This window comes from Lontra canadensis, unplaced genomic scaffold, assembly GCF_010015895.1.
Source record: "Lontra canadensis isolate GAN:19392208 unplaced genomic scaffold, GSC_riverotter_1.0 scaffold3, whole genome shotgun sequence".
NCBI classification, from domain to species: Eukaryota; Metazoa; Chordata; class Mammalia; order Carnivora; family Mustelidae; genus Lontra; species Lontra canadensis.
Window position 1 is genome coordinate 18,182,904 of NW_022630997.1, and position 13,486 is coordinate 18,196,389.

Below are 13,486 nucleotides of genomic sequence, written 5' to 3' on the forward strand. Positions count from 1 at the left end.
TTTTAAAAATTAAAAATAAAATCTAAAACAGCCTGGGCATCAGTGGCAATGATAAAGAGCTCTGGAAATTGATAACTCCATGAAATCAATGGCAAAATATATTTTTTAAGACTTTATTTATTTGAGAGAAAGACAGAGATAGATAGTGAGAAGAGAGAATGAGCGGGGAGGACGCCCAAATGACTGAGCCACCCAGGTGCCCCAATGGCAAAATATTGTTAAAACCAACTTTATAACTCTGAAATTAACCAGTCTTTCAACAATCCAAGGAACATTTATTTAAGAAAAATAGCTAAATCTCAGTAAGAACATTAAGTTTTTTGATAGTTTAATTTCCTCCTTGGATCTGCTATAGCTTAGAATACTAATAACCTCACAAACATGGTAACTACAAAAAAATCAGCAGCCTCCTAACTGCTGGAGGGAAGGGAATGTGTTCAAAACTCTCCCAAAAGTCTCATCCTGGAACCAAACCCAAGTCTGACTTCCCAATGAACAGGACAGGCAATCACTGAGATACTGACTGTTCAATAAGGAAAGGGTTTACGCAAGATGAAGCCAAATGAAGAGATGGGAGGACAAGCCTCAAATTTGCCTCCCCAAAGATGGGAGAGTCAGGGGAATTTAAAGGTAAATAAAAAAGGCCTGGGTAAAAAGTTGCAGTTGTGATTACTAGTCCCATTAACCCTTGGATTACCAATTTTAATCCCTAGAGAATTGTCATTATTTGACCTGCCTGCAGTTCTCTAGAAAACCCCATTCACAGGGCTTGTCTTTACACTTGATCTTAGCCAAAAGGCCGAGAAGTGATTCACAGGGCTTGTCTTTATTGGACCGGACTTACTGGAGTTAGCTAAAATAATCAGCAGCAACTGTTTAACATCGCAGTTGCCTAAGGGATGATAACAGTTGGGGCAAATAATAAGCTAAACAAAAACTTAAAAGGGAAAATAGGGGAAGAAGATACACTTAGAGATCTTTGATATTTTTAATGTATTCCTGGCAATCTAGAACGCTGTACACACGGGTAGGGCTGTGCACATGCTCAAGACAGACATGAGAAGGTCCTATTCTCTTACCCAGGCTAACCTTCAGACTCTGGGCAAGAAGGAAAAAAAGGTGAAGCAGATTTGTCAACTGCCTATTGGTGTGTTAGGGATATGCCTTCCCTCCCACCACGAAGTCTTTCAGAAAAAGCTGAGTGACTTATTTCCAGGCCCTTAAGGAAATCTCTGTCCAATCATTAGCTGACCAACCAAGCAGAGACTTCTGTGGCCACATAGGACAAAAAATACAGATTTCATAAGAATTAGTTCAGGAAACTAAACAGGACAAACAACAACAAATTCTGGCAGGGTAAGGAAGAAAAATCTTATTTCCAGAGTTGCATTATTTAAAGTGACCAGTTTTCAACAAAAAAATTGTGAGACATACAAAGAAGAAAGCATGGGACCATATACGGGGTGGGGGTGGGGAGGAACAGTCAACAGGAACTGTACCCATGGAAGCACAGACATTGGACTTAGCAGAGAAAGACTTCAAATTGACTATTACAAATATGTCCAAAGAATGAAAGGAAGCCATGTCTGAGATCTAAAGTATGAGAATGAGGGGCACCTGGATGGTTCAGTGAGTTAAAGCCTCTGCCTTCAGCTCGGGTCATGATTCCAGGGTCGTGGGATCGAGCCCCACATCGGGCTCAATCCCAGGGTTGTGGGATCGAGCCCCGCATCGGGCTCTCTGCTCAGCGGTGAGCCTGCTTTTCCTCCTCTCTCTGCCTGCCTCTCTGCCTGCTTGTGGTCTCTGTCAAATAAATAAATAAAAATAATAAAAAAAATAAAGTATGAGTTCTCATCAAATAGAGAACATCAATAAAGAGATCAAATTTTTAAAAAGAAAACAAATTCTAGAAAAGCACAATAATGAAAATGAAAAATCCACCAGCAAGGCTCAAGAGCAGATTTACTAAGGAGATTGAGTATATGACTTAATCCGACCAACCCTCTTAGCAGAAGTGCTGCCCGTCTGGACTGGAGGGGACAGAGACAGGACTAAAAGAAGGAACACTGTCAGACTTCTAGGATTCTAGAGGCGGAACATGTACCAATAGAGCTATCCAGCTGCGGAGAGCTGTGTTATCATTGAAGTAAACGGGACAATGACACTGGGGTTGGCTACTCCTCAGTTCCATAGGGTGCAACCGCTGCCCAGGGGTGGAGGAGTTGAAACCACCAGCCCAGGTTGAGCCTAAACAACAGACAGCATCAGGCCAAACAAGATCATTATCGAACCTTAAAAATCTGATGGAACCTGTCCTGCTAGATTTTAGATTTGCTTAGGATTCATGACCCCTTTTTTCCTTCGGATCTTTCCCTTTTGGAATGGGAATGTCTATCCTATGCTTGTTTCACTACTGAAGCAGATAACCTGTCTGATCTTGCAGCTTGACAGATGCAGAGGAATTCTGCGCCAAGACTCCAAGTCTCACCCACAAGTGACTTGCATGAGTCAAATGTTGATATGCGGGACTTCGAACTGACATTTAGATGAGATTTTGGACTTAGAGTTGATACTGGAATAATTAAGACATTGTGGATGTCGGTATGGCATGAATGTATTTTGCACACGAGAAAGCATTTGGGTGTGTCAGAGGACTGGTGTGATAGACTGAATTGTGTCTGCTGCCAAATGTGTGTGTTGAAATCCTAACTTCCACTACCTCGGAATATGACCCTATTTGGCAGTAGGCTCATTATAGACATAGTTATGATGAGGTCATATTGGAGTAGGATGGGCCCCTAATCCATTATGTCTGATGTCCTTATACAAAGGGGAAATTTGGACATAGAGACACACACGCATCCCATGAGAAGATGAAGATAGAGAACAATGTGGTGCGTCTCCAAGCCAAAATTGCCAAAGACTGCCAAGAAACCTCCAGAAGCTAGGAGAGAAGCCTGAAACATATCCTTCCCCATTACCTTCAGAAGGAATGAATCCTACCAACACTTTGATTTGGGACTTAGCCTCCAGAACCATAAGAAAATAAATTTGTTTTTTAAGCCACTCGGTCTGTAGTTCTTTGTTATGCCAGCTAATTAAGAAACTAATACACCAAACTAGTATTGATACAGGTCACTTTGCCCTCCTGCCCTTCCCTTCATTCTGCCATATACTGGTCTGAACCTTGAGTCCCAGAACCTACAGCAGCAGCATGCCAGGCATTGCTCAGACCTAGTTAATCAGTGTTTACCAGAACAAAGGCTTGATGAGCTCTTTTGCAAACTGACCTTTGCCACATAAAGGACAGGATTACTTCAAAGGGGCCATCCACCCATGGGGGTTTATAACAGAATCCAGAAACTCCGATCATGGCCAAAGGGAGGCGGGGAAAGGCTAGACTTAGCATAAGGAAACTATTGGAGCAAGTCATGGTGATGTGGTTGACTAAGCAATGACTCAGGGGAATCAAGCAACAGATACTGCCCTTTGACTTGGGACCTTTGCTCCCCAGGCAGGTGCTTTTCGTTTTCTCCAGGCCAGTCCCTAGGGTACATAAAGGCTGATGGAAAGTTCTGGCTTCTTCCTTTCTGCTGGTATGAAGTGCCCCTACCCCGGTCTCCTGGGATGGCTGCCAGTTCCTGTCACCCATATCATCCTGGTTTTTGCTCCTGCACTATCCCTCCAACACTTACAGACTTTCTGGTTTAGGCTTTTCTTTCCATTTCTTGAGCTCCCCAGGGTGGTTTTGAACCATCACATTTCCTGACTTCAGTGCCTGCATGAGCCCCCACTTGCTGGCTCTGTAGCTACTCCCTCTCCCAACTGACTTCTGGAATTCACTCTCCAGATCTTGCTTTCTCAGGCTTGATCTTCTGCTGGTGACTGCTATGGAAGTAGATACCTAGGACTATGTACAGGACTACTGTTGGCAGATCCTTGGGAAGGTCCTCAGGGATCAGGGCTCCATTGCTGACTAGAACTAATTGATGATCCCAATAGTGGTGGTATTAGGGGCTATTCCTATGGTACACTGTGAGACCATGCAACTGCCATGATTTTTCCCGAGTTGAAACACCCAGTGGTTTTGGTATATTGGTCCGGATGCCTTTGTTAGGGCTTATCAAGAATTCTGTGTACAGGGGCGTCTGGGTGGCTCAGTGGGTTAAGCCTCTGCCTTCTGCTCAGGTCATGATCTCAGGGTCCTGGGATGGAGCCCTGCATCAGGCTCCCTGCTCAGCAGAGAGCCTGCTCCTCCCCCACCCACCACCTATCTCTCTGCCTACTTGAGATCTTGCTCTGTCAAATAAATAAATAAAATCTTTGAAAAAAAATTCTGTGTACACTTGGGACCAGCTTATGAAGCTGCCCAGGAAGTGGTTTTAGTGGATTCAGGGTAGGTGGGGTGGAATGGGTAATATGAATCAATAGAGCACAGCATCCCTAAAAGGGGGCCCCTGAAGCCACTAGTGTTTGTTCCACAAGGGCTAATAACCCTAAATCTTCAGTCATACCCTTCTAGTGTCCATCGACTGCATGTCAGAGACCGTATGAGCAAGATGAGCCCCCCATTTGGCTCAGGCACAGAGTTTTTAGACTGTGTTTCTTTACAGAGACATAAAATACAGAAAGAACAGATTTTGGATCTCTGCATAATTCACTTCCAAATCTAATCTATTGGATACTGAATAGTTTAGGAAGGAGATAACAGTTTACCAGTCCTACCCTTTCCATACCCAAGCTTTATCCTGTTCCATTCTTCCTTACATACCTGTGGCCTCTTCCTCAGGACCCGTCTGTTTTGTGAATGTCTTCAGAATCTTAGCAAACGATCCTTTCTTGGCCAGCAGAGAGCTGTAGGATCCCTTCTCCAAGATGGTGCCATGCCCCAGAACCACGATCTCATCCACTTGGGGAAGAAAGTGAACGCTATGCGTAACCAAGAGTCGAGTCTGAAAGAACAACAGTGGGTTGTACCATCGCCTTCCCTTAGTGAGACGCTCTGGCCACCACCATCCTTGGCTTGCTCTTAAAAAGGAAAGAAACTAACCTCCCACTAACTATGGGTAGCTAACTTCCAATTACCCAGAATGTCTATCACCTTCCTTGACTTGCTCTTAAAAAAAAGAAGAAGAAGAAGAAGAAGAAGAAGAAGGAAAGAAAGAAAGAGAAAGAAAGAAGGAAAGAAAGAAAGAAAGAAAGAAAGAAAGAAAGAAAGAAAGAAAGAAAGAGAAAGAAAGGAGAAAAGAAAAAAAGTCATCTTAATTCTGTTTCAAAGTAGGGCTCGGTTTCAAAATGTAGCCCTGACCACCTAATCTCTTTTCCTTCCTCTTTCCTTTCCAGCACCTCATCCTAACACCAGACCCTGTGTGTAAGATGAGACTCCTTCCCTGGTGGATATATTCAGTTATTTTCTGTAGTGATATGCGGTTTTCCCTACACACATTCTTCCAGCTTCCTGGGAGCTTAGGAATGTTACTTGCGATCAAAGCCTATCAGTATAACTGATGCATACAAACCAAATAACTAGCTAACTAACTTCCCCTTCAAATAACCAGCTAACCGACTAAACTAACAAGAGCTGCTCAGATTCTTTCAGCACGTTAGAGACACGGCAGGGGCATCCAACTTTGTCTTTAGCCCAGGCCCTCCCTGGTGCGGGAGCGCTGGCATGCCTTGTATTCCTGTGTACTTGCGAACCACACTGACCAAGGACGCAGAGACTCCAGTCAGAGAAAGAAAAACACTCATGGATCAGTAATGTGTTTCAGACAGGGGATGGGCTTGAAATGGGCCTCTGGAGAGAGGACCCAAGCCACTGCCTCTGTTCTCTACCTCATGACCCCACAGAGACCATATCCCTCATATCTAGAAGACCCAGGAAATGCTCACTCTCCCAGTCTCAGCTCAAAGCCAAGTCTTCTGGGAGCCTTTCCTGAGTCCCCAGGTAAGACTTGGGTATGCCCGCAATGGTTCTATTGTAGTTTGTATAGACTGCCATTAAAATAATTCTTGTATTATTATTGTTCGCTTTTCTGTATGTCTTCCCATTAGATTGTATGTTTACTTGAAAGCAGGGACCAGGCCTTCTCATGTGTGTATGCCCAGTCTTTGCAACAAGTCAGGCACAGGGTGGTACACAGTTCATGAATAAATGGGGCCAAGAGGACTTACAGACAGGAGCCAGAACCAGGAGTAGGATGGAGAGTGAGCTCCTGTTGACTCGCTGATCCAAAGAGGCAAAGGGCCTCAGTGGGACAGCAGCCCACCCATCCTGACCGGCAGCAATCAAAAAGTCTTGAAAGAAACAGGCCCAACACAGATGGACTTTTACTGACCAATGCTCAGGGAGCTGTTTTTGACAGCCCTCATTCTACACTTACTGCTGGTGAGGAACACACTCAAATCCTCGAGGGGCTCTGTCAGCCCTTCCCCTTTCAGCCTGCCGTGTCCGGGAAGATGTATTAAGTGGCCCATGGTAAGAAAAGCCAAGTCTTCACCTACCATGGGCTCTTCTGACTTGTTCTGGCTGCCTCATTGGTGCTGTCTCTCAGGAGCATTGCGAGAACCAAGTGAGGAAGTGCAATCAAAGTACTTAGCACCAGCCTGGGACATAACGAATACTCAAGGAATGTTGGCTCTTTATGTTTAGGTTGAGTCATCCCTTCCAGGCACAGCATTCCTAGATCCTGTGGGGGATCTGGGGAAGTGCCTTCATAGAGCAGAGTGCTAAAACCTGCAGGATGACCTCTGTCGCACCAGTGGTGACTTGTTGGGTCATCTGGGAGGTTTTCAGATGATTCAATTCCATTCTGACACTGACTTCCTGGAATTAGCAAAAACCACACAGCTTACGGGCTCAGGCCCATGAGATGGACCTGATCTCGGATACCGGCTGGAATTCTTGCACCACCCATACTTCTGACCAACCAGTTATAAAGCCCCTTCCTCGTGAACAATAACTTGCTAGAGTGGCTCACAGATCTCCAGAACACACTTAGGTTTGTCAGCTCGTTGTAAAGGACAGGACTCAAGAAGAGTCAAATGGAAGAAATGCAAACAGAGCAACATATGGGGGTGTGGGGAGCACCTGTGGGCCTCCCTTGCTCTCACCAGCTGGGCCATCCTCTCAGGACCTTTGCTGTGACACCAATCCAGAAGCCCTTTGAATCCCATTGTCCACAGATTTTTGTAACCCAGTCTTCAGGCCCTCCTTCCATCCCCAGAGGTTTGTAGGTGGGGCTGAAAGTTCTAACCCACCTATCACCTGGGCTTTCTCTCCAACAGCCCTGTCCTGAAGCCGTTGAGGGAACACATCTTAAGTCACTCCTCAGGCTTATGAACAGAAACCACCTAGTTTTATTTAATAAACCTAGTATTATTACTCAGCAAAGTCCAAGGGTTAGGGGGTCTGTGCCAGGACCTGGGGAAAAACCCAAACATATTCCTTATTATACCACAAGGTCTCAAAGAGCCTTCTATCACAATTGATCATCCTAAGAGGCTCAATGTCAGAGCCACAGAACAAGGCTCCAATCAGACAGTTCTGGCACAAGCCATGACCTCAAGTTGGAAGCTTTCATGGGTCCTCGCCTGGGAGACCAGTGTGACACTGTATGTCCTCGGCAGCCTAGGAGGCAGGTAAGTAAGGAAATTTGCTTCAGGACAGCTGCAGTCCAAGGACATGTGTCTCCCCACCCCACCCCCCACGCCAATGTCTTCTTTGCTTTAAATAATTTCTCACCTTGCCTTTCAATAGGCCATTGGGACCCAAGACCTTATTGAAAATATGTTTTCCCACATGAGCATCCACGGCCGACAGGGGGTCATCCAGAACGTAGATGTCTGAATTTTGATAGGTAGCTCTGGCCAGGCTGATCCGCTGCTTCTGACCCCCACTGAGATTTATACCCTGAAGAATAAAATAATTTCTGTTAAGCACTACTCCACAGTTCTGCCTTTGCAGACACTATTCGTTAAGGAGGGGAAAGGAAACGGTTTTCCCCCATAAGTTATCAAGGACTTTAAAATCGTATAGGTTCCTTTATATAAGTAAGTAACTTAGATTAAAATACATTACTTCAAATACATACTGCCCAATTATTAAATGTAGGCCCAAATTACCATTTTCTTTTAAGATTTTATTTATTTATTTGACAAGAGACATGGAGAAAGAAGGAACACAAACAGGAGGAGTGGGAGAGAGGAAGCAGACTTCCCACTGAGCAGAGAGCCCGATGTGGGCCTCTATCCCAAGATCCTGGGGTCATAACCTGAACCTAAGGCAGACGTTTAACAAGTGAGCCACCCAGGTGCCTACCATTTTCTATTATATGATTTACTTATGAATTTTGTATCCATCCCCATGGGAATGTAAAACTAGATCAGGGCAGATTTTCTCTATTTAACTCACAGATGTAAATCCAGCACTTAAAATAGTGTGTGGCACATAGTAGGTCCTCAGTAAATGTATGTTGAATTAATGTACAAAATCATTCTCGAGCCATATCTTCATTAATCTGCTAATATCTGAAGATCCTTGTCCCACAAAGGCTGCTCTATTAATTTTTAGTAATAGGGAGGAAAGTTGAAAACACTCTAAGTACATAACCAGTTATGCTGTGACCATATAATGGATACAGTAAAGTCATTAAGAATCTGTTTTTAAGAAAGGCATTAATAACCTGAGAAAACCATTCACACTAAATTTCTAAGCATGCGAAGGAGATTATCGGACCTTTCTCTGGGCCTCACTCATATCCGGAGGTAGAGTTAGGACACAAGTTCTGGTCCTGCCTTTCTGCTCCTCCCCCTGGGAGGTCAGCCTTGGGCCAGGCACTGGTTGGTTAGCCTCTCAGATCTTCATCAGCTTTCTTTTAGATGACACAACTCTGATATTTGCTTCCAGCTACAAATTTTTAATTTTCAAATATTGTATAAACTCATGTTTTCTGGTATTTGTTCCAACCCGACTATGCAAACCGGCCAGCTCTTGTCCTCCCATCCTCTCCACCATCCTCACTTTTTTGCCTTTGCTATTTCTTCACCCTTCTAGGTCCCTTGGGGTTCCAAGTACCTTCTCTCCAATCTCAGCCAGGTCTCCTCCAGGCAGTACTTCCAAGTCTTGCAGGAGGGCACAGGCCTCCAGAATCTGCTGGTATCTCTTTTCATCGAACTCGGATCCAAAGAGGATGTTGTCCTTTATGGTGCCATTCTGGATCCAGGATTGCTGGGGGACATAGGCTATGGTGCCCTAGATGGGAAGGATCAGAGCACGTGACAGTCCTCTCTCCAGAAATGCAGGGTTGGAGGAAGGAATAGGAGGATGGGGAAGAAAAAACAGAACTTGGATTTGAAAAGATGAATGTTAGGCATCTGATATTTATAAATGTGCTTGTATGTATTGTAGCAACAAGGGAGAAAGATTTGAGACCCTATTCTTCATTTACCCTCCCACCCTTTTTTACTATCACTTTGTAGTCATGATCCCAAAAACTGGGGGATGAATGCACATGCTGCTCCTAGAACAGGGGTTTTTTTGTTTGTTTTTAAAAGATTTTATTTATTTATTTGACAGAGATCACAAGTAGGCAGAGAGGCAGGCAGAGAGAGAGGGGGAAGCAGGCTCCCCGCTGAGCAGAGAGCCCGATGTGGGGCTCGATCCCTGGACCCTGGGATCATGACCCGATCCGAAGGCAGAGGCTTTAACCCACTGAGCCACCCAGGTACCCCGAGTTTCCTAAGACCAACAGAGGGCTAACACTGACACAGGAGATAATATAGATGATATTTTAGGAAGAACCAAGAGATTTGAATTACGGTGCAGGCTGATGCATGAAGCAGATCATGTCCAAAGAGAGATGGAGCTTGACAAAGACTCCCTGAGCAGGGAGCCTGGTGTGGAACTCGATCCCAGGATCCTGGGATCGTGACCCAGGATCTTGAAATTCTTGAAATTCTCTCTCTCCCTTTCCCTCCACCTGCCCTACCCCCGTTCACTCACATGCCCTCTAAAATAAAGAAATCGTTTTTAAAAGGAAGCTAGGAAACAGATTTTAATCTATAGAGTCTGTTCTGCTATACTGCATGTTTATTTAATGTAAATTAGCTCATAAGCGATTGGTAAATCAGGGAATAGTGTCAGCAAATGTGAAAGAAGCGTTAGTTCTTAATTTTCTAAGCATGTCAGTGTCAAGCAATCAGGGGCAAGGTCTCTCCTAATTAAAAAGAAATGCTTAGCAATATACGAAGATCTTAAGGAAAAAAGCTAAAAAGCTTATTGACTTTTTTTTTTTTGTTTTTTAGATGCAAGTAGTGACTGGTTAAATGATTCCAAGTACCTATAATTTCCCCTAAATTTAACTCTCTGGAGAAGCAGAGAGTGCTAATGAAGCTACTATGAAAAGATTTCTTCTCTGTTTAAAAAAACTGATGAAGATATCTACACCTGGTATCACGTTTCTGTATTGGAAGCAGTGCACTCAAAGACCAAGCTCTCAAAGGAGGAGGTAAGCAGTCCAGAGCTAACTGTGATGCTGAGTGTAATTTACAATGTTGCTGTTTTAATTGTTATTATTGTTATTAGTTTTGTTGGTACCCTGGTTACAGAGTTACATTTTTTTTAAAAGATTTGAGAGAGAGAACACAAGCAGAGGAAGAAGCAGACTCCCCACTGAGCAGGGAGCCAGATACGGAACTCGATCCCAGGACCCGGGGATCATGACCTGAGCTGAAGGCATGAGAAAGCACACTTAACCAACTGAGCCACCCAGGTCCCCCAAAAGTTATGTAAATTTTTAATGATGCTTTTAGAAACACAGATAAAGCAGAACTGCCTATACTTTGAAGGAAGAAGGCTCTGTTTAAGTTTTCAAAGTTAAGTATACATATGGGAATCACCTGGGGACCTCATTAAAAACGCAGGTTTCAGTGCACCTGGGTGGCTCAGTTGGTTAGGAGGCTGCCTTCGGCTCGGGTCGTGGTCCCAGGGTTCTGGGATTGAGCCCCGCATAGGGTTCCCTGCTCGGCGGGAGGCCTGCTTCTCCCTCCCCTACTCCCCCTGCTTGTGTTCCCTCTCTCACTGTGTCTCTCTCTGTCAAGCGAATAAACAAAATCTTTAAAAACAAACAAACAAACAAAAAACAAAAAACAAAAAAACAAAACAAAAAACCAAAAACACAAAACCCCGCAGGTTTCCAGAATCGGCCCCGGAGTTTGAATCTATGTGTGGAGTAGGGCAAAGATCTACAGTTTGCAAGTCTAACAAATGTCCGTAAGACAGCACCAACAGCAAGACAACAACAGCGGTTAGCAGATTCTCCTCAGTGCATTCTCCCAAACAAGAAAGCAGCACTAAGTGGCCCACACTTGAATGTCAGAACTCTTCTCCTTGGCATCCACTCTCACCTTGATGGTGACGTGCCCATGGACATTTTCCATTTCTCCCAGCATGGCTGACATCAAGGATGACTTCCCAGAGCCCACAGTGCCCACCACAGCCACCAGCTGGCCTGGCATAATGTCCAGGTTCACACTGAAAGAGAGAAGAGCATTTGAAGGAAATGGAGGGAGTTTTTCAAGAGTAGTTCAGGCTGCTTCTCAGACTCTCCATGGGAAGTCTGGCATTAGGAAACTTCCCCTCAAGATTGGAAAATTTGTCTTGGATATAGAAGACCCTGAAATGCTTCGTTAATACTTTTTTTTTTTAAGCTCTAAAGGGCTAGAGAGTGAACCCTATCTTACCCAACTATATGAGTTCTTTGTACCATTATAGCTTTCAACTGGAAAAATTCTCTTAGCACCAACATGATACCATTGAACAAGACCTTAATGGGAGTCTGGAGACCTGAGTTTGAGTCTCAACTCTGCTACCGCTAAGCTGTGTGATCTTGGAAAGTCGCTTCGTCTGGACCCTCATTTAAGGACTAATGGGGCTGGAATAGATCCGTGTTTCCCAAACTTGGTTATTCGACAAGAATAGCCATTCAGGGGGACACTTGCTGAAAGCACACATTCCCTGCCCTGTCCCCTGGAGATCTGGCTGTGTCTGGCTGGGGAGGAGCACTCACTGGCCTGGACTCCTATGAACTCTGTGCCCATCCTGTTTTTGAGTCCCTGGAATATTTGGAACATCGGGCTCTTGCTCACAATCTTTCTGAACCTGCCCGTTGCTAGTAAAAGTCTAAAAGAAGTTCAGCTCAAAGTGGGAGCTCTGTCCAGTCTTCTCTCTGCAAAGGAAGGCTTTCCGGTTGGGAGGGTTCAGAGGAGGGGCTCTTGGCCTGATGCCTCCTGGGGCAGGTTCCAGAATCCATAGGAAAGGCTGTAGAAATAAGAAGTGTGGCAAGTCCTAGGTGTAACAGGGAGAAGATAAGGTTTGCTGGGTCGGGAAGGAAGATCTGGCCTGCACAGGCTTCCTGGGTATCGTGTGTGCTGTGTTCAGTGCCGCTGGATATATGCCGTGTATTTCACCCTGTGTAGACAGTGTTTTCTCCTGTCAGACAACCCTATGATACAGTTAAATTCATAAATTAGCCCCAGTAAGAGATTCACAATAACTAACAAGATAGAAAAATTGGAACAATATAGTGTAACAAAAGGCACGTGAATGCGGTCTTGCTCTCTTACGGTACCGCACGCACCCTTCTTCTGATGACGCAAGATCAGACAAGGCCTACCTGAAGAGCTGACGGGAGGTGAATAATGTCAGTGCTGTGACCCAGCGTTAGGCTATTACGGACCTTCAGACTGTTGGTCAGAAGGAGGATCACCTCCTTCCAGACCAAGGTTGACTGCAGGTAACCGAAATCATGGAGAGCAAAACTGTGGATAAGGGAACTCCTGGGCAAGCAGCAGCATGGCAGGAAAGGGTGGGCTTAGGGCAGAGGAGGTGGGATGCGGAAATGGGTTATTTAGACGTAAAACTCAAGTTGAAGCTTAGTTAGAGGCAGTCCCATTGTTCATTGGGGGGAAAGAAGCCATATTCTTGGTTACTATTCTTGAACGAATGGATAAAATGAAATTGATTTTGGATTCTTGTGTGTCTCCTTTACCATACCCAGAGCCCTAGGCCACTTGCCAATGCTGCGCTCCCTCCATCCACAGTCTGGAGTACTTCACGGGTTCTTAGCTGGAGGCGTTCAGCCCCAAGGAAGACAGCGGGGAGTCAGAGGCAGTTACGGGGAAAGAGGCTCAGGATTTTGCCGTCAGCTCGTCCCTCCAGGGATTAGCCTACACTGAACATGGGCACATAGCCCATTTCCCACGTGCCCTATTACGTGGAATCTTCCAAGAACAGGACTGGCAAGGGAAATCCCGAAGAACAACAATACGGAAAGGAGGCAACTCACTCTTGGATTGTGGCTTCCGAGTCCTGGTCCCAGGTAAAGGAGGCCTCTGAAAACTGCACAGCTTTGTCTGTGGAGAAGAAGGCCCTCTCTTTTAGTCCCATGGAGATCCCCATGTCTGCCCCTCCTCAGCTCTCACATGT

General features: G+C 45.0%; 1 protein-coding gene across 1 annotated transcript in view; it reads right to left on the minus strand.

Moving 5' to 3' along the window:
* ABCC2 (ATP binding cassette subfamily C member 2) overlaps positions 1 to 13,486 on the minus strand; it is a 64,015-nt gene that overhangs the window by 15,630 nt on the left and 34,899 nt on the right. The window contains exons 15-19 of the mRNA XM_032882459.1: positions 13,347 to 13,413; positions 11,407 to 11,533; positions 9,077 to 9,253; positions 7,745 to 7,912; positions 4,772 to 4,952 (exon numbers count right to left, since the gene is read on the minus strand). Coding sequence (XP_032738350.1) covers positions 4,772 to 4,952; positions 7,745 to 7,912; positions 9,077 to 9,253; positions 11,407 to 11,533; positions 13,347 to 13,413 — 720 coding nt within the window. The remainder of the gene's footprint in view (positions 1 to 4,771; positions 4,953 to 7,744; positions 7,913 to 9,076; positions 9,254 to 11,406; positions 11,534 to 13,346; positions 13,414 to 13,486) is intronic.